This window comes from Leguminivora glycinivorella, chromosome 27 (genome assembly GCF_023078275.1).
Source record: "Leguminivora glycinivorella isolate SPB_JAAS2020 chromosome 27, LegGlyc_1.1, whole genome shotgun sequence".
Classification (NCBI taxonomy): domain Eukaryota; kingdom Metazoa; phylum Arthropoda; class Insecta; order Lepidoptera; family Tortricidae; genus Leguminivora; species Leguminivora glycinivorella.
Window position 1 is genome coordinate 1,166,046 of NC_062997.1, and position 27,533 is coordinate 1,193,578.

The 27,533-nt window shown below is 36.2% G+C and overlaps 2 protein-coding genes across 2 annotated transcripts in view; one reads left to right on the forward strand and one right to left on the reverse strand.

Moving 5' to 3' along the window:
• The window catches only part of LOC125240299 (putative fatty acyl-CoA reductase CG5065), a 52,202-nt gene extending 40,437 nt beyond the window's left edge, over nt 1–11,765 (reverse strand). The window contains exon 1 of the mRNA XM_048148170.1: nt 11,695–11,765. The gene's annotated coding sequence lies outside the window, so the exon portion shown is untranslated. The remainder of the gene's footprint in view (nt 1–11,694) is intronic.
• A 5,410-nt stretch (nt 11,766–17,175) lies between these two features.
• Nucleotides 17,176–27,533, forward strand: part of LOC125240188 (cullin-2-like) — a 34,658-nt gene continuing 24,300 nt past the window's right edge. The window contains exons 1-4 of the mRNA XM_048148012.1: nt 17,176–17,311; nt 18,170–18,323; nt 24,810–24,934; nt 25,428–25,523. Coding sequence (XP_048003969.1) covers nt 18,261–18,323; nt 24,810–24,934; nt 25,428–25,523 — 284 coding nt within the window. The 5' untranslated portion in view covers nt 17,176–17,311; nt 18,170–18,260. The remainder of the gene's footprint in view (nt 17,312–18,169; nt 18,324–24,809; nt 24,935–25,427; nt 25,524–27,533) is intronic.

Here is a 27,533-nt window from a genome sequence, read left to right on the forward strand (position 1 = left end):
TGAAACCGAATGCCATCGAGTAGCAATTGAAGAAGATACTCAGAAAATTGAGGCGCTTAGGCTGTTTTTAGAAGATTGCTGTTTGGATTGGTACCGGTCAATGATAATTAAACATACAATAGACTCGGACTGGACGCAATGGAAGAAAATGTTTTGTGAAACTTTTGCGGACAAAGGTTGGTCGCCGGTCAGGTATGCAATGTTCTTTAAATATAGACAGGGATCGTTACTTGAATATGCTATAAAAAAAGAAAGGCTTCTGCTAGAGATCAATAAAAATATGGATAAATCTACGTTGATAGACCTTATTGCTACAGGGCTACCAATATTTGTAGCTGATAGAATAGACAGAGAAGATCTTAAGGAAACGGAGGATTTATTTAACAATCTTAGAGGTTTAGAGCACCTAGTGAGCAAGAAGATTTGGGAAAGGAAGCCGGTGAGTTTAGAAAATAAGGGTAAGGAGAATAAGAATGGAAAAGATTATCATCCATGTAGAATTTGCGAAAAAGAAAATAAGGGAAACCGGTATCATCCTGAATCTCTATGCTGGTTTAAAAATAAAAATAGTGATGGGCCGAAACGAGAGCAGATAAGAAGTGTTAACCATTCAGAGTTGGAGGTAGAATTAAATGAAATTGATCCAAAAAACTAGTTATTCTGCCATTAATTAAAACAAAGCTAGTGTTAAATAATACTTTACATCTTTTTGGAATCTATGATTCAGGATCAAATGTATCTTTAATAAGTTCGAAGTTATTACGTTTTAAAAATAATTCTATTAATAATAACGGTGTAACTGCTAGCTTGAAAACAATTAATGGCGTTAAAAATCCTATAGGAATGGTAACTTTAAATATAAAGATTTTTGATATGGAACATGACGTTAATGTGTTCGTTATAGATGAGACAAATTTTGACTATGATTTCTTGATTGGGTTAGATTGTATAAAACAATTCCACCTTAACCAACACGACACTTTGGAAATTTCACAAAATACACGGACGTTAGGAAACCTAGAAAGTGACCAAGGTAAAAACCCCGGAAGAGCTATAATGTATCCCGATGTAGGTTTCGAAATAGAAGAAAAACAAAATAATGGCTTAAAAGATAGTGATTTATCTATAAAAGAAGAGATTCAAAATAAAAAAGAAAAGATATATGAAATAAACTTTAATGAACACATAGAGGTTAAAAACTTCGATGCTGTAGTGAGTCATCTGACTTCGCAGCAGCAATCTGAAATAGATGAATTGATTAATAGATATAAACCACTTTTTGCAAAAGATAAGTTTGATATAGGTACGGTGAAAGATTATGAGGCACACATTGACCTCCAAATAGATAAATATTGTAGCAAAAGACCTTATAGGTGCACAATTGAAGATAGAAAAGAAATAGAACAGCAGGTGTCACAGCTATTACAAAAAAACTTGATTGAGGAATCTTATAGCCCTTTCGCCGCTCCGGTAACATTGGCATATAAAAAAGAAGACGGGAGAAAAACTAGGTTATGTATAGATTTCCGAGATCTAAATAAAATCGTGGTTCCTCAATCACAACCGTTTCCATTAATTGAAGACTTGATGATTAAAACTAGGAAGTGTAAATTTTTCTCAACCTTAGACGTAAATTCAGCATTTTGGTCAATCCCTATGAAGGTTGAGGATAGGAAAAAAACTGCTTTTGTCACTCAAGAAGGGCATTACCAATGGACATGTCTTCCATTTGGTTTGAAGACGTCACCTGCCATATTTCAAAGAGTCCTTAGTAGCATTATAAGAAAACATGGTTTATCAGAATTCACAGTGAATTACATTGACGATATTTTGATATTTTCGGAAACATTTGCAGATCACATCAAACACTTGTCTTTACTTTTAGAGGCAATATCAAAGGAAGGGTTTAGACTGAAGTTTTCAAAATGTAACTTTGCTCAAGATTCCGTCAAGTATTTAGGGCACGTGATACAAAACAATACGATTTCTCCACTTAAGGATAATTTAATTGCAATTAGAGATTTCCCGACACCAAAAACACAAAAAAATGTTCGTCAATTTTTGGGTAAAATTAACTTTTACGGAAAATATGTTCCAAACATATCTATTATATTAGACCCTTTACATAATCTGTTAAGAAAAGGACAGGCATTTATTTGGTCCGAAAGTTGCCAAAAATCCTTCGAGACCATTAAGCAACTATTATGTTCAAAACCTATTTTAGCAATATTTGACCCAGATCTACCAATACATATTTACACGGATGCATCAATCCAAGGCATAGGAGCGATATTAAAACAACCACAAAATAATACAGAAGAAAAACCTTGCGCATATTTTTCAAGAAAATTAAATGACACACAGAAAAAGAAGAAAGCGATATACCTTGAATGTTTGGCGATAAAGGAAGCAGTAAAATATTGGCAATATTGGCTCATAGGGAAGAAATTTACTGTTTTCTCAGATCACAAACCACTGGAAAAGATGAATATTAAGGCTAGGACAGATGAAGAATTAGGAGACCTAACATATTATCTGTCACAATTTAATTTTGAAGTCGTTTATTCTCCAGGGAAATACAACGTAGAAGCAGATTGTTTGAGTAGGAATCCGGTGTTAGAACCAAGTGAAAATCAAGATGAAATACTAAAAATTGTAAATTTCATTCAATTAAAAGACATTATAGACGATCAAGGTAAAAATGAAGAAATAAAAAGAAATAGAGACAAATTGAAGTTAAAAGATAACGTATACTATAAAAATATTAGAAAAAAAGATAAAATTATATTAACAGAAGATTTTTGTAAAATAGTGATTGAAAATACACATAATTATTACTGTCACTTAGGCATAAAGCAAATGGAAACAAAGATTAAACCATTTTATGTGGCAAAAAATTTATCTAAACATATCAGAGAGTTTTGTGACAACTGCGAAATATGTATAAAAAATAAGTCAAGAGGAAAATATAAATATGGATTAATGTCACACTTGGGTCCTGCTACATCCCCATTCGAAATTGTGTCTATAGATACTATTGGTGGATTTGGTGGCTCACGCTCTACAAAAACATATCTACATTTACTTGTAGACCACTTTACTAGACATGCCTATATTTTAACATCTAAAACACAGAATGCTAACGATTTTATAAAACTTATTCAAAAAGTTCCACAGAACAGTAAAATTGGTTTGATTTTATCTGATCAATACCCAGGTATAAATTCAAGAGAATTCAAACTTTATTTAGAAAATGAAGATATACCCATTGTGTTCACTGCAGTGAATGCTCCATTTTCCAATGGATTAAACGAACGGTTAAACCAAACTTTGGTCAACAAAATCCGTTGCAAAATTAATGAAAGAAAGGATAAACTAGCATGGACTACTATTGCTCACGAATGTACGCAAAGATATAATGAAACTGAACACACAGTGACAGGGTTTTCCCCGAAATATTTATTAGAAGGACAAAATGTGGATATTTTACCGAAAGAATTGAAACAAAGAGGAACGTGGAAGAACTTATTAGAAGACAGAGAAATTGCGTTGGAAAATACAATAAAGTCACATAATTATAATAAAAAACAATTTGATAAAAATAGGAAAATATGTGAGTTCAAAATAGGAGATTTAGTTTATGTTGAAAATGGAAACCGCTTAAATAGAAAGAAACTCGATGAAATAAAGGTAGGGCCATATAAAATCATTGAAAAAATATCAGACTCCATCTATAAAATAAACACGGGCCACAAGAAATTAGAGTCGAATTTTTTTCACATAACGAAACTTGTTCCGTTATCAAAATAATTTAATTGTGTAAATGATATAATGTGTTTTCTCATAAATATCATAATGAGATATTTATGAGACTGGGAGGGGGAGATGTAAATAAAGCCTTTTTGCTACCTATTCAGCCTACAACTCTTGTGAGTGTCTATGACATGGCCATGACTTTGACAGCTGTATTTTTCACATAAAATGTCAAAGGCTTTATTCTATAAATAACGTTACATTGTAAATCGTTTAAAATATAAAGATAGGGAATAATAGCATTAAATGTTGTTTCTCTTTTTTTAGGTAAGTGTTTTGGTTGTTACATGTTCAATGTGCATTATAATTTAAATATCTTTGTTTGTGCCTAATAAAACATTCTCTTTTTTTAGAGCAACAACTTTCGTTATTATTTTAGAAGAAGATAACATATTATATACATATATAGATTACCTAGATGTACAGTGAAGGTATTAAATATGGGGACAAAGTGCCAAAAATATGTATCAACAACATTAACCTGTAAGAAATAAAATTGTCTTGTATACAATGTTTTTAGCACTTATCCGCACTGGACGTATTGACACTGTATAATTATGGATTAGTCATAACGTCATAAGTTAACAAAGGTACTTAGTAAATATTTGTCTACGGATAATACCATCTTTAGATAAGTGTCATTTTTTAAACCCCGACGTAAAACGACGGGGTGTTATAAGTTTGACGTGTCTGTCTGTCTGTCTGTCTGTCTGTCTGTCTGTCTGTGTGTGTGTGTGTGTGTGTCTGTCTGTGGCATCGTAGCTCCCGAACGGATGAACCGATTTAGATTTTTTTTTGTCTGAAAGCTGAGTTAGTCGGGAGTGTTCTTAGCCATGTTTCATGAAAATCGGTCTACTATGTCGCGGTCGGGGGTTTTTTCAAAATTTTAATTTTGTGACATACATGACATTTGTGTGTGTGTGTCTTCGGTTACCGCGATAGTTACTCATGAAATAAAACTATGGAAACGGATTAAAACACGTATAATTAATTTAAAATTCATTCCCATGAATGATGATGATGGGGATGAATTTTAAATTCATTATACGCGATTTAATCCGTTTCCATAGTTTTATTTAATTTTGTGGTTAGGTTATTGGCAATATTAAAATTACTTACACATCACAATATTGCCAAAAATTACTGACTGAATGACACATGAATCACATGATCGCATGTCGTACGTCACATCTTATTTCTTCATATTATAATTAATTGGAGTCGTTACAAAAACACAAAGTTTATATCGTCACTACTTTTAAAAAAACGTGTATCTTCGTCTGTCAATGAAAAGAAAATTGTAGTAAGTATGTATGAAATGCATATAGACTTACTGCGTTTTAACTTTGAGGAACAGCGTGAGATACGAGATTTTTTAAAAGTAGTGTCGATATACGTGTTTTACTTCCTAATTTCCTTACCCTACATATCAAACGCATTTAGTAAGATCATCTTTTTAATAAGCACCAAGTTTGTATTGCCGTCTTCCAACAAACTTGCAAACAAAATCCGCTCTTCTTTCAATAAAAAATAATAGCCGTTTTGTGATTTTACCGACGCCATTTTTAACTTTATCCGTTCAAGGTCAACTTTGCAGTGTAAAAGTAAAATACAACGGTCTTTAAATTTGGTAATAAGTGTACTTATAACCACTTAACAAGTAACAATAAGCTATTTCCGCGTGCTATAAATAAAATTACAAACGCATCTGCGTAGGTAAATAAATGTATTTCAACATATGACCATTGTTTGGGTATTTATTCTTTACTTTATTATTTTGTTTTACTAAATTATCCATTTTATTTATTATGTTAAAATATACGCTAGTTTACATAATTGAACATTACTTAAATTATTCCTAAATTATTGCCAGTAATTTAAATATCTGCAATATTGCCTAATAGTAGCAAAAAAAAATTACTACATTTTTACTGTTACTAAAGTATGTACAGTCGAATATATAATACGGAGTATATAATACTGTCACCTTTATGCAATGGAATAGAAACATGTATGAGAGGATATATCCATTTTATCCATTTTGTTTCTAATTTTTTCTCATGTATTTGTGTTGGTAGTTATGGCAATAAAAATATTTTTATTTTATTTATTTATTATTTTATATATTATATGAAATCTTGCAATATATACGAATTATCGTTTAAGTACACGATGTTATCGTTAACCTTAAAAATGTGAAATGTATCAGTATTGTAAGGAAGTATTTGTAGGTCGATCAACCTGTTATCCTGTGACTCAGAAACCGAATACAGTTCACATTCTGACACTATAGGCACAACAAAAAGAACTAGGAAGCTGTTTTATCCCGCTACTACTTTACAAACCAGTTCAATAAAAATAGCATCACACTTTATATTCATCTATATCTAGGATTTTATTTCTTCGATGTTAAGGTATGCTTTTTAAAGTTTCATCAGCAGAACGTTCCAGAGCATCTTTATTTTATTTATTTTGCAAACGTGTGACTGGTCCTAGTAAGCATTTATTTGCGTTTCTCGTTTTAAAAGCAAGCGCATGCGTTAATCGTATGTATGACATATCAAAACACTATACGGTGACACAAATGTATGAATTTATTTATTGTCATTAAAAATGTTAAGCCAGCTTTAAGTTTAGCACAGACTAGGTTTTCAGTAATTCATTTCTTACTTTTATATGTTTATTTTTTATGTTATGTATTTTTTAACCCCCGACGCAAAAACGAAGGGGTGTTATAAGGTTGACGTGTCTGTCTGTCCGTCTGTCTGTCTGTCTGTCTGTTTGTCTGTCTGTGTGTGTGTCTGTCTGTGGCATCGTAGCTCCCGAACGGGTGAACCGATTTAGATTTAGTTTTTTTTGACTGAAAGCTGAGTTAGTCGGGAGTGTTCTTATTATTACTCAGTGCTTTGGTTTTTACTGTCATACTGTGTAACATATTTGAAATAAAAATAAAATAAATAAAATTTCCAAATTTCTATAGAGAAATTCCAAAAATTCCCATTCCCAAACTCTAAATAAAACTGTATGTCTAACGAACTAAAATATTCGACGTATATGATTTTTTTACGTTTTCTCGATGTATAAATGTGAAAAACACTGTCCATTTTGCGGGATAACGATGCTCCCTTTTAAGCCCCATCAGGTTTTCAATTCCGTTCAAACTAAATATTCACCATACATACATACATATAATCACGCCCGTATCCCATAGAGGGGTAGGCAGAGCACATGAACTACTAAGTTTCAGTGCCACTCTTGGCAAAAAGGGGTAAAAGAAATCCAAATTGTGACATTGCAGTGACTGGTTGCCTTGCCAGCCTCTCGCCTACGCCACAATTTAACCCATATGCCACAGTCGACTTCTACGACACCCACGGGAAGAAAGGGGGTGGTGAAATTCTTAACTCGTCACCACATGGGGCAAATAACCTAACCACAAAATTAAAATTTTGAAAAAACCCCCGACCGCGACCTAGTGGACCGATTGTCATGAAACATGGCTAAGAACACTCCCGACTAACTCAGCTTTCAGACAAAAAAAACTAAATCAAAATCGGTTCATCCGTTCGAGAGCTACGATGCCACAGACAGACACACACACAGACAGACAGACAGACAGACAAACAAACAGACAGACAAACAAACAGACAGACAGACAGACAGACAGACATACACACAGACAGACACGTCAAACTTATAACACCCCTTCGTTTTTGCGTCGGGGGTTAAATAGTCTAAAAAAAACCCCCGACCGCGACATAGTAGACCGATTTTCATGAAACATGGCTAAGAACACTCCCGACCCGACTAAACTCAGCTTTCAGACAAAAAAAACTAAATCAAAATCGGTTCATCCGTTCGAGAGCTACGATGCCACAGACAGACACACACACAGACAGACAGACAGACAAACAGACAGACATACACACAGACAGACACGTCAAACTTATAACACCCCTTCGTTTTTGCGTCGGGGGTTAAATAGTCTAAAATAAAAGTGTAGTTTCTTTGAAATAGACACGGAACATAATTATCATAAATGAATTCTAGCTACAATTTTTATTTCTTGCGGTTGGAACCAGCATCAGTGGTCTATTTTTAGTTCAGCGGACTCGTTGATGCAATGGCCTCCTCAAGGTCATTCGCTTGGGCATTCATACTATGCAATGCAACGCATTGTTAAGTCCAAGTATGTTGCCTTTAGGTTGATTAGCAGAGAAATTTGGTGGGTGCCTATACTGCCTATTAGTTCGTCCGACGCAACAACGACGGGGTGTTATAAGTTTGACGTGTCTGTCTGTCTGTCTGTCTGTGTGTGTGTGTCTGTCTGTGGCATCGTAGCTCCCGAACGAACCAATTTAGATTTAGTGTTTTTGTCTGAAAGCTGAGTTAGTCGGGAGTGTTCTTAGCCATGTTTCATGAAAATCGGTCTACTATGTCGCGGTCGGGGGTTTTTTCAAAATTTTAATTTTGTGGTTATATTTTGTGTATTAAGTTTGAATACGTATATTATAGACCTGATACCTACCTGATAAATGTATATTCAACACCAAAATCTTTAAATTGCGGGGGATTTGTAAATGAAATATACTGTTTACCTAAATTACCGAAAAATATTCAACTAAGTGCGTTTTCAGATTATCCGATTGGATGTCGAACCGATATCCCATACATTCCAGGCGCCATCTTGGATTTTTTCTATTGAAATTCTACTGACATCCGATATCGGATCGGATAATGTGAAAACAGGCTAAGGCTGCAAATCCAAATAAGGTTTAATATAAATATTTTCAGAAAAATAATAACGTTTGGATTTTTATGGTCATGGTTGTTTTTAAGTATATACATATGTTTATGTACATTATATATGTATATCGTTGTTTAAGTACCCAACACAAGCCAAGCTTACTGTGGGACTCAGTCGATCTGTGTAAAAATGTCCTATAATATTTATTTATTGTGTAAAAAATGACAAATCTGTTACCAGCATTACCACGCCACATGGTTTCATTATTTTATGAAAACTCCTACATATGTCGCCGAACCAAGTTTAAGAACTAGGTAGATTAATTATTTAGGAATGCCTTATTCCCACAGACTGTGAGAAATACGCACACAATGGAGGCTTCATTTTTTATAGATTCGTGTCTGCACCACGTTATAATATGTACTACAAAGAAAATAATTAGATCAATGGAAAACATATTAAATAAAAACCGACCAAGAGTTTTCCGTATTTTTCTCAAAAACTAGTGAACCTATCAAGTTCAAAACAATTTTCCTAGAAAGTCTTTATAAAGTTATACTTTTGTGATTTTTTTCATATTTTTTAAACATATGGTTCAAAAGTTATAGGGGGGGACACACACTTTTTTTTCCTTTAGGAGCGATTATTTCCGAAAATATGAATATTATCAAAAAACGATTTTAGTAAACCCTTATTCATTTTTAAATACCTATCCAACAATATATCACACGTTAAGATTGCAATGAAAAAAAAATCACTCCTCACTTTACCCTAATAAAACATTTTTCTACTTTTTATTTTTGCACTTTGTCGGCGTGATTGATATACATATTGGTACCAAATTTCAGCTTTCTAGTGCTAACGGTTACTGAGATTATCCGCGGATGGACGGACGGACAGACATGGCGAAACCACGTTTACTTTAACACAAAAACGGCAAATGGAAGCATAAAAATTCTTATATACGATAAAGTTCGTAAAAAAATATGGTAAATTCTATTGTAAGGGGTCGCCATTACATTTTATTTCGGAAATATTGCTAATTATTACCGACCGTTATTTTTTCTCGGATGATTGTGTTTATTTATGATAAATTTATATCATATATTATGTATTTTGGCAATATTTCTACAATCAATGATATTCGGCAATATTCCCCTTAAAAACCTTGAACAAATGGCTGACCAACCGGAACATTTTTCGTGATTGATGATATTTATTTTAATTTTACATGAATGTGTTGCAAAACTTATTTCGGTATAACTGATAAATTCTCAAGTAATGAACTAATTATTCATAACAGCTATTAATCTACATCACAACAAATTAATTAATCGACATTCGGTTCTCGCAAATTTTTTCGATATCATAATGAAATGACTAAGAAAATTTTCCTTCGAGGATTTTTTAAACCGTAATAACTTTAAGAATATTAAGTAAACGGATCTAAAGCAGGATTTTTAAATGACCTTATAGTTTTAACATGATTACGGTGAAGCAAAAGGTTTATATTTTTTATTTTTCCCCTCACTAGCTCGGAAACACGTGTTTTGTCCTTTAATACCAGCGGGTAAAAACGCATTTTATCCACTAGTGGGTAAAGTAATTTGACCTTGAATAAAGTCAAATTAACTGCTTTAAAATTGATAAAAGCAGGTGAATCTAGTAATAAAGATGATTTACCACCTGTGGAACTACTGGAAGCAGTGATAAACGCATTTTTTGCGTTGTAGTTTCCTCGCTATAGTGAGGGGAAAAGTTTTGTGTTACACTCGGGTGCAAATGTATTTTACTTCTCGTGTGTTAAAATACAACTTTGCCCCCTTGTATAACAAATAACTATTTATCGCGTGACTGACCGAAGTATCAAGATCTTTAAGTCGTAGGGTACTATTTGTGTTGTCATATTGGTGATAGTTTGTACACATATTATTATCTACATACTCTTTTTTCCAAGCGCACTAAAATACCTTTTTTTATTTTTTTTGAAATCTGACAACTAATAAACAATATATTTAATAGTTTTAATCGGTACCTTACTAAACCAAAACAAGTGAAAATTGTATTTTTACATTGATAAAGTAATTAAACTAATGCAATTAAACTACACTATAAACTAATAAATTAAACTATTACTAAACTAAATCTACCTATAAAATAAAACTCTATAAATAAAAAATCGAACCTAAGTCAGAGCCGGCCGGTAGAGTGCCCAGAAATGTATGTATTATTAAATGTATACCGTGGGCCTCAGTCAATCTGTGTAAGAATGTCCTATAATATTTATTTATTTATATATTACTATTACCTGAGTACAACACCTTAAAAATATTACATTTAAAAAATGATAATTAAAAGAAGTACCTTCAGGTATTGATGAAAGGTAAATAATCATTTGTAACATCGAAGAAAGTTTTTAAATTATGTAATAAGTATATAAATCGTTGAAAAACAAAACTAAATAGAAATAATGTATAGATATTAGATTAGAGGGTAGTTTGCAACTTTGCAAAACCTTTAAAAATGCGTCAGATTACATAAATACCGTAAATAATCCAAGTAATTTATTTAGTCAAGTATAAATAAACGTATTTACCTATTAATTGTCACATCACGTACTATTTTACATCTCAACGGTAACATACTATGTTTATTCAGTTAAAATGTTTACTTACGCGACCACCATAATAAATAAGTTAAATAACCTAATTAAGTATATGTTAATAAATTGTATAAAAATAAAACTACTCACGCAAAACAAACAATTTGAAAAAAAAACACACAATAAAATATAACTTTTAAAACTGACGAAATGTCTACGCTAAAAATAAATTAAGGAAAATTACTAGGAGGAAATTGATAGAAAATTCAAATTAAAATTATTTTTACAGTAATTAAGTTATTATACATTTTATACAGTCTAAATAAAATTAAATATTTAAAAACAACCCTTTCACGATTCACGTACCAAAAACTTAAAATAAAAACACGAAAATCGTACTATACCGGTGTACAAAATATTTAAAAAAATATATTCTAGGACTAACCTGCCAGCAGCACCAAACACACAATTTTTTAAATTTAAAAACACAAAGGTAAACTTTTTAAATTAAAAAATAAATAAAATCACAAACCTGCCAGTCACACGCGAACGAAACGCACTCAAAATTTAAAAAAAAAGAATATAGGTCACTATAGCACAACGTTCTATATCAAAATGATGGCAAACTCATAGCGAGCGATATAAATAAGGTATCTTGTATGCAATGGGTGCTATTGCAAAACAAAGTTACATTTGCCGTCGAATGCGGTGCTAGTGTGTAAGGAATGTTCTAAATTTGTATGGGGATAGATTAGTTTGCTGTTTCGCCGTTGGCGTTATTAAGTTTGTGTAATGGTAACACTGCGTATGCTGTAAGTACGGTGCTTTAGCTAATGAGTATTAGTCATGGGTGTCAGTTTAGTAGGTTTAAAATGTTTAAATAGTTAAATATGGTAAAAGAGGATTTTTGATTTATATATTTTCGGTTTTCGGGAACCATGGATAGATATTTGTTGCAGGGTAAACGCGCAAACGGGACTTCGTACCAAGACCACGAAGGTCCAAATCCTTTCCACACATCGATCTAAGTTTAAATCGATGTTTCCACATTCTGAACTGCGAGGTGTCACATGCGCGTTGCCGACCCATTAGAAACTTGTACACTCCTTTTTAGGGTTCCGTAGTCAACTAGGAACCCTTATAGTTTCGCCATGTCTGTCTGTCCGTCCGTCCGTCCGCGGATAATCTCAGTAACCGTTAGCACTAGAAAGCTGAAATTTGGTACCAATATGTATATCAATCACGCCGACAAAGTGCAAAAATAAAAAATGGAAAAAAATGTTTTATTAGGGTACCTACCCCCCCCCCACCCCCACCCCCCACACACACGTAAAGTGGGGAGTGTTTTTTTTTTTTTTTTCATTGCAATCCTAACGGGTGATATATTGTTGGATAGGTATTTAAAAATGAATAAGGGTTTACTAAGATCGTTTTTTGATAATATTAATAAAAAGTGAAAAAAAAAAGTGCGTCGCCCCCCTCTAACTCTTGAACCATATGTTTAAAAAATATGAAAAAAAATCACAAAAGTAGAACTTTATAAAGACTTTCTAGGAAAATTGTTTTCAACTTGATAGGTTTAGAAGTTTTTGAGAAAAATACGGAAAACTACGGAACCCTACACTGAGCGTGGCCCGACACGCTCTTGGCCGGTTTTTTTGAAGAACCCCATACTGTAGTTCATCAGGAATACCTCGACAGGGAGCTCATTCCACTGCCAGAGCGTCCGCGGGAGGAAATTCCTCTGAAACCGCACGGTACGCGACAATTTAGGTTGCAAGGTGTGTGGATGAGCGCCCTGTCGATGGCGAGCGGTGCGATGATGAAAAGTGGCCGTTGGCATCATGTTAAACAGTTCCTCAGAACACAACCCATTGTAGAAGCAATAGAACACACCATGAATGAATGAATGAATGAAAGTTTATTCACAAGAACATATGGTGCGTTACAGTAGATGTTATAAAGTAAACTTACATTGGAGATCCTTAATATGCTCTGCCACAGGGCATGTGAAAATTTCCATGTTCACTACATGTCAAAGCTATGTATGTGAATATTAATTGCGTACATGCAATGTCTTCCTTACAAACTAAGAATATTAGACTAAAATATTGACAACAATGAACACACTTTAAAAAGAAATTGATATGTTTTTGTCGAAGTAATTTGATCTCTTTGGGGGGACTGAAATCTTCTCGAAGCTGAGGCGTAGGGTTAGAGCCGGCGTAGCTTTATTTGACGTTCATGTGCACATTGTAATATGCCTACTTGAAAAATAAATATTTCATTTTCATTTTCATTTCATATGTTTTCTCTGAATAAGAATGACGTATAATTTATTGAAATTAATTTCCATAGAGTACCTAAGTCTATTATTTTTTGATGAATACTTTTGCATGTTAAATTGTATCTTGTTATTTAATGCATGTTAATTATAAGATGTAATGTTTTGAAAAGAAGTGGCCCGCCGAATTTTTTGCCAGTCCCATATAGTGGATACCCCCCTCCCAACTGAGGGGGGACTGAAATCTTCTCGAGGCTGAGGCGTAGGGTTAGAGCCGGCGTAGCTTTATTTGACGTTAATATGCGCATTGTAATATGCCTGATCCAAAACATGATCTTCGAGGGAGTTAAATTGTAAGTAACTTAAAATAAACAGTTTCAAAGAGTTGTGTGCAGCCATTCACGCAACCAGGGCTTTCTCAGCAGACCCCGACAACGTTGATAGCGTAATTATCAAGCTAGACATAAAAAATGCTTTTAATTCAATTGAGCGGGATGTTATGCTATCGGAAGTTAGGGATAGGGTGCCTTCTCTTTACCCTTTCCTCTTCCAAGTCTACTCGTCGCCTTCTTTCCTATGTTACAATGGTTCCCCTATCCTTTCACAGGTCGGTGCTCAGCAGGGGGATCCGCTCGGTCCGCTTGTGTTCAGTTTGGGAATACAGAAAGTGATTTCGGAGCTTCATTCTCCCTTGAACATATGGTATCTGGATGACGGTACTCTGGGAGGTGAACCTGAGGTCGTGAAGCAGGATCTGATTGCACTCCTTCCACGCTTTCAACAATTGGGTCTGGAGGTAAACGCGGACAAGTGCGAGTTCTTCCCGTGTGGGTCCGTTTCCCGTGCTTCCTTCCCAGTTTTTAGTGACCTGCTTCCGGGTCTCAAGGAGGTGTCGGCTGGGACTTTTACTCTTTTGGGGTCCCCTATTTTTGAGGAAATGGCCTCCCGATGCGTTTGAGGTGCGAAGGCAGCTTCTTTTATCCGCTAGAGGTAGATTGAAGAAGTTGTCGGCGCACGTGGCCCTTGTCCTGCTTCGGATTTGCTTCGCGGTTCCCAAGCTGACGTACTTTTTGCGGACCGTTCCGGCTTGGCTTCGCCCTGAAGAACTGGACTCGTTTGACGTCGTCTTGAGGGAGGCTGTAGAGTCCTTGCTTAACGTCTCCCTTAATCCTGACCAATGGGACTTGGCGTCCTTGCCAATCCGGAGTGGTGGGCTGGGTATCCGGCGCGCGGGACGTGTGTCTTCCGGCGTTCCTGGCATCGGCGGGTGCGGTCGGAGGTCTGGTTTCCCAAATTTTGGGAAAGGATATTAGCAGCGTAACCATACCGTACTCTGCCGTTGCTTTGGAGGCTTGGACCACTCTTAATCCGGGTATGCCGGTGCCGGAATCCCAACGATTATGGGACGATGTTGGGGTGAAGCGGATTTTTGAGGGCCTGTTGGGTCGGTCTGTGGGTGTGGATAGGGCAAGGCTTCTTGCGGGGTCGAGACCGGAGTCTGGGGCGTGGTTGCAGGCGCTTCCTTCCCCTCATTTTGGCACGCTTCTCGACAATGATTCGTTGCGGGTGGCTGTTGCTCTTCGCTTGGGCTGCGATGTTTGTGTGCCCAATTTATGCATTTGCGGCACCATGGTGGAGAACAATGGTCACCACGCTTTGAGTTGTTGTCGATGTGCTGGAAGGTTTCCTCGCCATCATGCCCTAAACGACATAATTCGAAGGGCGCTCGTCTCAGCAAATGTGCCTTGTGTGCTCGAGCCTCCGGGGCTTAGTCGGTCGGATGGCAAGAGGCCGGATGGATTGACCTTGGTGCCGTGGGAGAGAGGAAAGTGCCTGCTATGGGACGCCACATGCGTCAGCACTTTTGCTGCTTCCCATGTCACTCGCACGGTGAATTTAGCGGGGGCAGCTGCTGCGACGGCTGCTATTAAAAAACGCGAAAAATATTCGTGCTTCGGGGGTTACTTGTTTGTTCCACTCGCGGTGGAGACCACTGGGTGTTGGTGCTCGATGGGTTGGGCCTTCTTTTTGGAGCTTGGGAGTCGGCTGAGGGAGAGGGGGCTCGATCCCCGCTCCGGGTCGTTCCTGGTGCAGAGGTTATCGATCGCGGTCCAGCGTGGAAATGCAGCTAGCGTCTTGGGAACCTTTGCACCTGGAATGACTCGTGGTGGGTTGTTTGACTGATGATGCGGTAAAATGTGTTTGTTAAATATAATTTATTCTATCATTTTTAGTTTTAGGGTTATGTATTTAGGTTTTTAGATTTATTTAAGTTTTATTTTTAGGCTATATCTATTTGTACCTACCTATTTTCTGTAATGATTGTAAAACATTAATTTGACTAAATAAAGTGAAGAATTGTTAAAAAAAAAAAAAAATGGACGCTCGACGCTCCCAATACAATATTCTCCGGCAAGCTGTCGCGATTCAACTTACTCTCGTTAGCAATATTTACTATAAACCTGCAAAACCTGCTATCCGTGGTCCGGCTTTTCATGACACTTTTTTCCTACGTCTGTGGCAAACAGGCATATGGTCCGCCTGATGGAGAGCGATCACCGTAACCTATGGACGCCTCGCTTCCGCTTATATTTTTACTTTATGGCAAGAGTCAGGTAAGTCCTGGAATCTACGGGGCTTTAATCAGAGACAATACAATATTCAATATCTATATTTTATTACTTTTTTTTTTAATATTCTAAGATCATATAAGCTTGATATAAGTATTATACTTACTTACTTAACAGTATTATTGGAAAAATATTAGGAAAAATTCCATATACCTTTTAATCTACAGTTATTGCTATTAAACCTTGTAATTAATAAATCACACGGCAATTAGGTAATTATGTATCGGTAATATACGCAAAGAACAATTTTATTACTCAGCCACAGAATTACAGTTAAACCAGAATGAGTAGTTAGGTCAAAAAGTGTGTCCACATGAGAGGTCATTGTTTGGGCTGGTGTCCCTCTCGCACTTACTGACAATGTCAACATTATTCAGTGACGTCATCACTGTCATACATTGGGGATACCAGTCAATTTTCAAAGTTACTACCAAATCTACTAATACCCATTTGAACATATATTTTTTAATTATACAAATCTTTGATTTATTGGCATCAAAATAATTACATTATAATTATTTTCCAATTCTTTGAAATATATCGAAACCCTAGTTTGAATATAACACTAAAATAATATAAGAAGTTATAAAGTCAGGTAATATACAGATAAAAATACTACTACTATGGAAACCTCTTTAACACTGGCCACACGTGCGAGAGGGACACCAGCCCAAACAATGCCCTCTCATGTGGACCGTTTTCGCTAGTCTGATACGATCACCTTTCTGTCTCAGAGATAAGGTTCAATTTAGTATGGCAAAAAATGTGATTCCACAATCTAGTTTAATAATTCTAAATCTATGTACTCAGCACGGGTTTCCCCAAAGACGCAGAATGTTAGCGCCATCTGTTGGCGAGTAGGAAAACTAAATATTTAACGCCATCTAGGAAAGAACATGTGAACCATGCGAAATGTGTCAACTTTTTTAATATTCGCTACAAAAATATTCATAATATTATAAATTAGAGCTTATTTTTTTAATGTTATAAATAATCAATTTGAGAAAATAAATTTATATCTTATTTAGGAATATGACAGTGCAAAACCAAAACGCACCTGAACCTGTCAACTACGCCATGACACCTTCCAAATGTCAAATTTATCGTAGTCCGATTCCCAATCTATTGCGTGCGATGAAATTGTGTTTATTTCGACCTAAAATAAACAGAAACCGTTAATATTTACGTAACCCCCCTTTGTCGGCGTACTGTACTAGCCGAAAAGGATATTACAGGTATGTTTACTGTTGTTATAACGCTATAGATAAGTATATTTTGTTGGTTATACAGTTTGTTAGTATTTTTCTTGTTGCCAATTTTGCTGAGTAATTTTAAGGTCGGTAGCTTGACACGGTGCCAAGTCGGGTCTTTGTTCGGCTTATTCGTACAAACGCAGGTTCAGAGCTCCCGTGATTCCCGGCTGGATGAAAACTACGTGTTTTTATTATCATAACGCGCTCAGCTGTAGTGGAACAAAAGTGTGAATTTCGAACTTTTTAATTGTTTTTTTTTTAATATATCAACAGATAAGACCAAGAATATTAGATAAACAGCAAACAGCCGTGTTTTTGTGAATGTTAGGTGTTTTATAGGTAGGTATCTATCTGTTTAGTTATTGTTTTACATAAAAATATAAATAACGGTCATAACGCATATGGCTACTTGCAAAGTTTTTAAGGATGTGTAAACCAGTTCTGATTTCTGGCTTGCTTTCTAAAATCAAACATTAAATAAATTATGAATAGTAGGTAGGTAATACATGTGTAACAAGATATATATATATTACTAGCTTTTCCCCGAGACTTCGCTCTCATTAGAAAGAGACAAAAGGTAGCCTATGACACTCTATCCCTGCAACTGTCTCCACCTAAAAAATCACGTCGATTCGTCGCTCCCTTTCGCCGTGAAAGACAGACAAACAGACACACACACTTTCCCATTATAATATTAGTATGGATGAAGTGCATATGTTCTTTAAAAACTCAAAAATCACGTCAATTCGTTGCTCCATTTTGCTGTGAAAGACGGACAAACAAACAGACACACACACTTTCCCATTTATAATATTAAGTATGGATTTATTCTCTTTACAGATACACCTAAACCTGTCGTGACCTTTGTAAGTGAAAGAGTGAGACAGAGCTAGGAGAAAGAGTGAGAAGGAGGCTGGAAGCATCAACTCCGATGATGTCTCTCAAGCCGAGGAACATTGACTTCCAGGAGACGTGGGCCAACCTGCGGGAAACGGTGAGAAACATACTTTCGTCGTTTGTTTCTTTTCTTTTATAAATTATAAATTTAAATAGATATCATACACAAAAGAAAAAACGACAAGGCTCACTGGTGGCCGAGCCGGGAAACGAACCCGGGACTTCAGCTTACGCCGCTAACGTCTTCACCACTAGATCACCCGCCTGCCGCGGTACCCGACGAAATTTCTCTAGTTTATGTTATCTCTGCTAAGGCTAGGCGCCTTTTGACCAACTCTTAAGGGCGAGCAATCAGTGCTTGCACCTCCTATACGAATCCTTTGCAGGATTACGATATAGCGAGAGAGATGGTGCTGCCATCTATACAACTAGGGAACAAATCAAATTGTTTTTTATTTAATATTTTTTGATTTGTTCTTTTTTTTTTCAAGTAGTCACTACTATAATATATATAAATTATAAATTCGAACGAAAGAAAAAACGACAAGGCCCACAGGTGGCCGAGCCGGGAGCCGGTCTTTTCTTTTAGTTAATATTTTGATTACCAATACGATTTTGACTCTTGGAGACCCTATACATCTCTAAGGATAATTAGGTTAAGTATACATGTTATCTTTAGTTGTGATATTTAGAGTCATTTGCATCTCTAAAGTAATTTTAGACCTTTTTTTTGTATTTGTACTTTTCTATATTATTATGTGTAGTTTTTAGTTGAATATCGACGTTTAGAGACCTTATACATCTCTAATCATTGTAGTAGCGTAATACTTTAGTTAGAACTTAGAATTAGTATTATCAATTGTAATTTCAGTTCAACTTGTATATTGACGTGTAAAAGTGCCCCTGTGGCCTATTTGCTTAATAAATGATTTGTAATTTGTAACTTATTAATATTAGGTATATACAAAGTCATGCCAGCCAAATGGGGTAGGCAGAGCTCATGAAACAGTTTCGTGACACATTTTAGGGATTCGGATCGCCAGCTGATTGCCTACAACGCAATGATAAATAAATAAATATTGGGGACATCTTACACAGATCAACTTAGCCCCAAACTAAGCAAAGCTTGTACTATGAGTGCTAAGCGACGATATACATACTTAAATAGATAAATACATACTCATATACATAGAAAACATCCATGACTCAGGAACAAATATCTGTGCTCATCACACTAATAAATGCCCTTACCGGGATTCGAACCCAGGACCGCGGCTTATGCCCATGCCTATGTGGTGATGGGTTAAGAATTTCACAACCGACTTTCTTTCCGTGGGTGTTGTAGAAGTCAACTGTGGGATATGGGTCAATTGGTCCTTTGAGCCGTCGGCAACCCGAACCTCCTTAGAGTCCTTACGGCCTAGCCACGACAATGGTCTAAGCGCGACAGCGGTGAGCGGCAGCCATACGTGCGAATGAAAAGTCCCATCGCTGTGTCTCGCTCCAATGTATGGCCGCCGCTCAGGCGCTCACCGCTCTCGCGCTCAGACCAATGTCGTGGCTGAGCCGTTAGAACTTGTTAAGTACACAGCAAAAAGGAGTGTACAAGTTTGTAATGGGTTGGCAATGCGTACGTGACACTTCTTGAGTTGCAGGCGTCCATAGGTGACGGGGACCGCTTTCCATAAGGTTAATAGGCTTGTGTCATTCACGAACTATGAACTGTTAGGAAACTTAGGAATAAAATCCCATCAATGACCGAAATGAACTGAATCTTTCCGTGCTCTGTGAAACGGTCTTTGCTCATTTAGTTCTGTATAAGATCGGCGAGCGCAAGCGGTTTGGATCGAGAACGAATGTGTGCCTGCCCCGACCGAGAGGTAAGCTATTTAATAGAGCCACACAAAAACGTCAAGTTTTTCATATTAAGCTTCGGTTACTTACAACCATTCGGCTCGGAATTATTATTATCTGTGGACTATTCGTATCATTTCGACACTGTTCGGTCCCATTCGTTCTGATCTTTCCGACCGCAGTGGTCGCTGGTCTGGCTGAACTAAATGAGCAAAAGACCTAAAAGAGCGAACTAGTTCGTGGGAGCGATTGAACGAGATCGGAGCGCTCCGATCAACGAACGAAACGGTACAAACCTACATCAGGTGGACTGTATGCTTGTTTGCCACATAGTATAAAAAAAGAAGCAACATCCAGAAAGGCGTTAAATGAGAATCTGCACAAATCATATGATAATTTAATTCGGTTAATGTCATTCACCCATTTGCATTGTTTTAAAACAGTGACCTGTTAACTTTCGAAACTAACAAGAACGGAAATAAAAGAAGCTTACGGCAACTGCATTAGGTAGCTTCTTGTATGGATATCTCTTATTTTTAATTTAAATACATTGGATTATAACGAAGTGCGACTAAATGCATTTTTTTCATTATTTCGATAAGCACCTGTTATGAAATGGTAACTTTATAAAGGCAATAAAAGTTGAGTAGTGAGTACCTCGTTTAGGCCACGAGGCCTGCCGAGTGACCTAACTAAGGTACGAGACTTTTAACCTTCACAATTGTATACTATACTTTTTCTACGATAGCCAAATACATCCCTATCCCAGAACAATAAAATGGGATAATTTCCATGTACGTTTTCTTCGGCTTTTAAGGTAACAAACCTCCAGGACCACCAAGTTGAATTCCTAAAATGTTGAAATCCCGAAATGTTGACTTTCCCAGAATGTTGATTTTTTTCAGTTTCGCAAAATGTTGAATTCTTATAACGTTGAAATATTAAAAAGTTGAATTCTCAAAATGTATACTTTCAACATTTCGGGATTTCAACATTTTAGGAAGTCAAGTTTATATTCCTGGAATCTTTTTTTAACATGGGTACTTTTTTTTGGTCCTAATAGGAGAAATAAATTGTCCCAAGATTTCCACACATTTTTGGGATCGTCCATCCCATTACCGATATAGCTATGAAAAAATGGTAAACGGAATGGAAAACAAATCTTGGGACAGTTCCTTTCTCCTATCAGGCCATCAGGATTAAAAGAGTCCGCGATTCTTTGAAGAAATCACATAAAAATTACCAAATAAACCAAATACCGTTTAACACTAAAGACCTACTTAATCTTTCTGGTATAGCCCATTGGTTGACTGGTAGAGAATGTCTCAAAGCATTAAGTTCGCCATTTATACTTCTGTATTGTGCAATAAAATTTAAATAAATAAATAAAAAAGTTTAAATATGCACTGAAACTATATGTATAGCATGTAACAAAAGTCAATAGGGTGCATTGAGATAATTTCGACATACAGAAATGCTCGGGTAATTTCGAAAGGGGAATCTTGATATGATGGAAATAATGGTGATTTTTATGTGACTTTCGAAATTAGACGACGTTCGAAATTAACCCAATGCACCCTACTTCAACAGCCGACAAGGTCAATACCCTGATTGCTATTTAAGCGGAAAAAATCGAAACTCATTTTTTTCGAACTACGAAATTTTTTCACTTGTATCGCACTTAGGGTCATTAGTAACCCTATCAGCTGTTAAAATATCACTCGGGACCTTTGGTACACCCTGTAGGTACCTACCGCAAATTCAATCTTATGGAAATTCAACATTTTAGGGTTCACCATACCGCAAAATCAACTTTCTGCAAATTCAACATTTTAGGATTCAACAAGCTGCAAATTCAACTTTATGCAATTTGGACATAAAAAGAACTCAACAGAATGGAAATTCAACATTTTAACATTCAACATCCTGCAAATTCAACTTTTTGCAAATCCAACATTTTAGGAATTCAACTTGGTGGTCCTGGAGGGTAACAAATTGTCTGGACGCCATATAGACTTGATTTCTTCGAGAGCACATTGTTCATCAGAATCACTCATAAAAAATTATAACTTAAGATTTTGCACAATAACGTTGACCGATAATAAACTACAAAATACCGAAATAGTTTAAAATTTTCCAACAAAACACGCGCCAAACAAGCCATAGACAAGATAATAAAAATAAGGCGATTCTCAATTACGAAAAATGTGGTTGCGTTCAAGAATATTTAAATGTTGAAAGTAAAATTATATGATAGAATTATGGTTTTTACCTTTGCGTTGCAATATCTAATATATAAAACGCATTTCAGTATATCTTTTCATCTTGATTTAAACTATGAACCAAAATATTATTATTTTTTAGGGTTCCGTAGTCAACTAGGAACCCTTATAGTTTCGCCATGTACGTCTGTCCGTCCGTCCGTCCGTCCGTCCGCGGATAATCTCAGTAACCGTTAGCACTAGAAAGCTGAAATTTGGTACCAATATGTATATCAATTACGCCGACAAAGTGGTAAAATAAAAAGTGGAAAAAATGTTTTGTTAGGTTACCCCCAAAAAACCATACCCTGGGTACCCTCAAAAATGAGATTCCAGATTTAAGTGCTGGAGTAGAAATAGTACATTTCGTTATAAGTGCGAGAAGTATGTCATTACTTCACGAGTCCCGACACATTCACAAATCTCGGGACGAGTGAAGAATGACATTCTCGCACGTGTGACGAACGACGTTTTTTAATACAGTTGCGAAAAACACTACTACAACGAAATAAAACAATCCGAACTCTCAATTTTCGCATTAACATTGACGCAGTATATTTGACAATTCAAAGGCGTATTTTTGAATCTTTTAAACTTGCGGGCATATTTTCGATTTTGCTATTCATCCAACACAATTTATTTCATTGGGTACCATAAAAATATAAACATTTACGATTTGGGACGATTGTTTAATGTATACTAATATTTTAATTCAATCGACCCATTTATGCCTCGATATATTGCAAATAACATTAAATAATTATGACAAATCGCGTAACATATTAAGGTTTTTGAACGTGCTTGCATTAAGAGACAACTCTTTTGACAGAAGACGCGTTTCGTTCCATTCTGTTTACACGACTCATTGTGACCTATTTTTTCAAAATATAAACCATTTTATAAATTATGTATAATACTAGCTGTTACCCGCGGCTTCGCCCGCGTAATAAAAGTATTCATTAAGATTTTCATTTGGATCCTTAGGTTTCTCTGTAGGTATATTTATCTGCGATTATTTCGATTGCACATAATACTTTTGCTTGCAATGATTGTAGAAATATTACACATCGACCACAGCATAGGTAATTCTATATACGCTGGGGAAACCTTTATAAACATCCCACATAGCCCGTATTTCGACACTATGATCGGTGGGTAAAAAGTACTTTTTTCTATTATCCCTTACAATTTTTTACATTTTGCTTATACTTATCGCAAACGTAATCTTCAAGCAAGCAAACAACGATCGTCTTAGAGCACATTGATTGTAAGAGACCGCCGACCGATTATCCGTATCCCTCTAACGATACCCATATTATCCGTATCCGTATCCCTATCGCTATCGCTATCGCTATCGCTGTCGCTATCGCTATCGCTATCGCTATCGCTAACGCTATCGCTAACGCTATCGCTATCGCTATCCCTATCGCTATCCCTATCGTTATCCCTATCGCTATCCCTATCGCTATCGCTATCCCTATCCCTTTCGCTATCCCTATCGCTATCCCTATCCCTATCCCTATCCCTTATCAAGATGTTTAATGATATAACACTTTAAGTTCTCGCGCTTTGTACACATATTTAAAGTCACATACAGGTCGAACGCGATTAATTAACATTATTTTTACCTTTTTTCCCAACGTTTCGGCCAGGTTGCACTGGCCGTCGTCGCGGAAGACTGACGTCCCAGCAAAATGTCACCGGAGATGTAAACAACACAAAACTACCCGATATTAATTTATATAAATGTTCGGGGTAGACAAATAAATATAATCTACCCGCTTTTAGTTAATGTTTATTTCCCACCATGTTTATTTTAAAGGTAAAAATAATGTTAATTAATCGCGTTCGACCTGTATGTGACTTTAAATATATGTTTAATGATTTCTTATCAAGTGCTAAAATATAAAGTTTCAATGTTTTATCATTTAAAATTAAGAAATCCCATACAAACTTTCAACCTCTTTCCAAATTTCATCAAAATCGGTTGCGTGGTTTAAGCGGGAAAGCGTAACAGACAGACAGACAGACAGACAGACAGACAGACAGACAGAGTTACTTTCGCATTTATAATATTAGTATGGAATAGTATGGAATTAGTATGGAATGGATGACTAAAAGTAAACAATTACATAGGAAATATCAATTTTTTAAATATTAATGCCTTAATAGTATGTTTATAGTTTTATTCCGTCTTAGTAAACTATAATAATATTAAAACAACTCGGTAAGTAGTCGTAAAATGGAACGTATACTTTTTACGCACTAGTGCGTAAAAACCAACTTCTCGCACGCTAAACAGCCAAAAAACGGGCACTTTTTGAGCAACTGTATTAAAAAAGATGTTTGTTAAATGTCCCATGACCTGTTATGATGATGACGCCGGTTACCACTAGTGCGCTTAGTTATATTTTTATTTTATTTTTAGTTATATTTATTATTATTATTTTTTTTCAAATTGTCTGCAGGTGGCCGGTGTGGTGGGACTCCGCGCGGTGGAACGCGGCGTCTGGAACCTCCGCTTTAGCGATGTATACGCTCTTTGCGTGGCCCACCCTGAACCGCTGGCTGATCGACTTTATGACGAAACTAGGTATGTATTGTTTTTGATTTGACATAGAATATTTCCCCATAGACTGGTGCCATATGGGCAGAGAAATATATAATAGTACAGCATGGGTGAAGATTTTTTTTTTAAATACTACGTCGGTGGCAAACAAGCATACGACCCGCCTGATGTAAAGCGGTCACCGTAACCTATGGACGCCTGCAACTCAAACAGTGTCACATGCGCGTTGCCACCCCATTAGAAACTTGTACACTCCTTTTTTGAAGAACCCCATACTGTAGTTCATCGGGAATACCTCGACAGGGAGCTCATTCCACAGCCGGAGCGTTCGTGGGAGGAAATTCCTCTGAAACCGTACGGTGCGCGACCATTTAGGTTGTAAGGTGTGTGGATGAGCGCCCTGTCGATGGCGAGCGCCGATGATGAAAAGTGGCCGTTGGCATCATGTCAAACAGTTCTTCAGAACACAACCCGTTGTACAGGCGTTAGAACATTAACGCACCTTTTTTTTTTACAGACGATTTCTAGAAGAGCATGTGGAGGGCCTGCTGGAAAGGGTCCGCGGCTCCTCGCCTCTCGAGAACAACGACCCTTACGACGGACTTCTAGATCGGTAAACTTATAACCAGGCCCCGTAGCCGAATGGCATTTCTCCGACGCCAAACGAAAGCGATACGCCGCTGGCTCTGTCGCGCCAATAGGTAAGCGCGATAGAGATAGATATCTACTAGCGCTTCGTTTCGTGAGCGTTTCGTGAGCGATTGTGCCATTCGGCTAGCCACCCTGGGCCCGTAACTTTCATGCCGATGACATCAATTTGACGTCACGCTGCATATAGAATGATTCAAATAGTTTTATTGTAATAATTAATCATTATTCATTAATCAAATTAATCATGTGCAATGACTTCAATAGTAAAGTTATTCATACGTGGAATAATTAATACCTACTTGATACGTGAAACGAAAAGGAAACAATTTGTTTTGTTTTATAAATTATTGAAATGTGGTAACAAAACTGTATATTAATGTGTATGTGTAAAAAATAAACAAATAATTTAATTTACTTTTGTCGTATTAAGTAGGTATTAATGATTTCACGTATGAATAGCCTAGTTTCGAAGTCATGATCAAAATGATTGATGAATAATGATTAATTATTAAATAAAACTCTTGAATCAACCTATATGCAGCGTGACGTCAAATTTATGTTGTCGGCATGAAAGTTACGGGCCCTGCTTATAATCTATACTAATATTATAAATGGGAAAGTGCGTGTGTGTGTGTGTGTGTTTATTAGTCCGACTTTCACGACAAAACGGAGCGACGAATTGACGTGATTTTTTAAGTGGAGATAGTTGAAAAAATGGAGAATGACAGGCTATTTTTGGCAGGCTAATGGGGAGGGGGGGGGGGGGGTGAAACATGGCTAAGAACACTCCCGACTAATTCAGCTTTCAAACCGTCGCAAAGTACCGTCGTTGCGTTGGGGGTTAAATTATACACGTTCGATTAAAAAAAAATTGAAAATCGGTTCACGTTTCTCGGAGATATCAGGTAACATACAAAAAAAAAAACATTCAGTCGAATTGAGAACCTCCTCCTTTGGTTGAAGTCGGTTAAAAAGCGTGCAATCCATACTAATATTATAAATGGCAAAGTGTGTGTGTCTGTTTGCTAGTCCGACTTTCACGACAAAACGGAGCGACGAATTGACGTGATTTTTTAAGACTCCTTACTCCTTAGAGCGCTCATCAATTTCACGAAACGGCCATCGATAGATGGCGTTGGCGCTCGGTACGCGAGCACCGGCAACTCAACGCGCGTTTCAACGCAGACACGAATAATCTTGATAGTTTTGAATTAAATTGCTAATAACATAATTTTCAATTTTATATGGGGACTCTTTATTTAATTTCATATTCATGGTATGTAGTAAATAAGGTATATGAATGTAGTAAAAGTATAGTATTAGTCTACATGTACATATATAAATTCAGGTTTCCTAATTGATTGATTCAACAACCAACACCGCTGAGCCGAAACTACGAAAGCTAGAAAGTCGAAATTTGTATAGATTGCATTAACAAAATTTCGAAGAGATAAGAATCGATTATGAAAATTTACACCCCTAGTAGAGGGAAAAAGGGGGTGAAAGTTTGTAGCGGGATCAATTTGTTTTTTTTTTATTAGGAAAATTTTAGTTAGGAACTTGATATTAGAGAATAGTTTAATAGTGATTTCTGTTTTTTAGGGTTCCGTAGTCAACTAGGAACTCTTATAGTTTCGCCATGTCTGTCTGTCCATCCGTCCGTCCGTCCGTCCGTCCGTCCGCGGATAATCTCAGTAACCGTAAGCACTAGAAAGCTGAAATTTAGTAACAATATGTATATCAATCACGTCAACAAAGTGCAAAAATGAAAAATGGAAAAAAAATTTTTCTTAGTGTAAAGTGGGGGCTGATTTTTTTTTTCATTCCAACCCCAACGTGTGATATATTTTTGGATAGGTATTTAAAAATGAATAAGGGTTTACTAAGATCGTTTTTGATAATATTAATATTTTCGGAAATTATCACAGTTATAGTGACTTTCATATTTTTATAAGAACAGCATGCACTTACG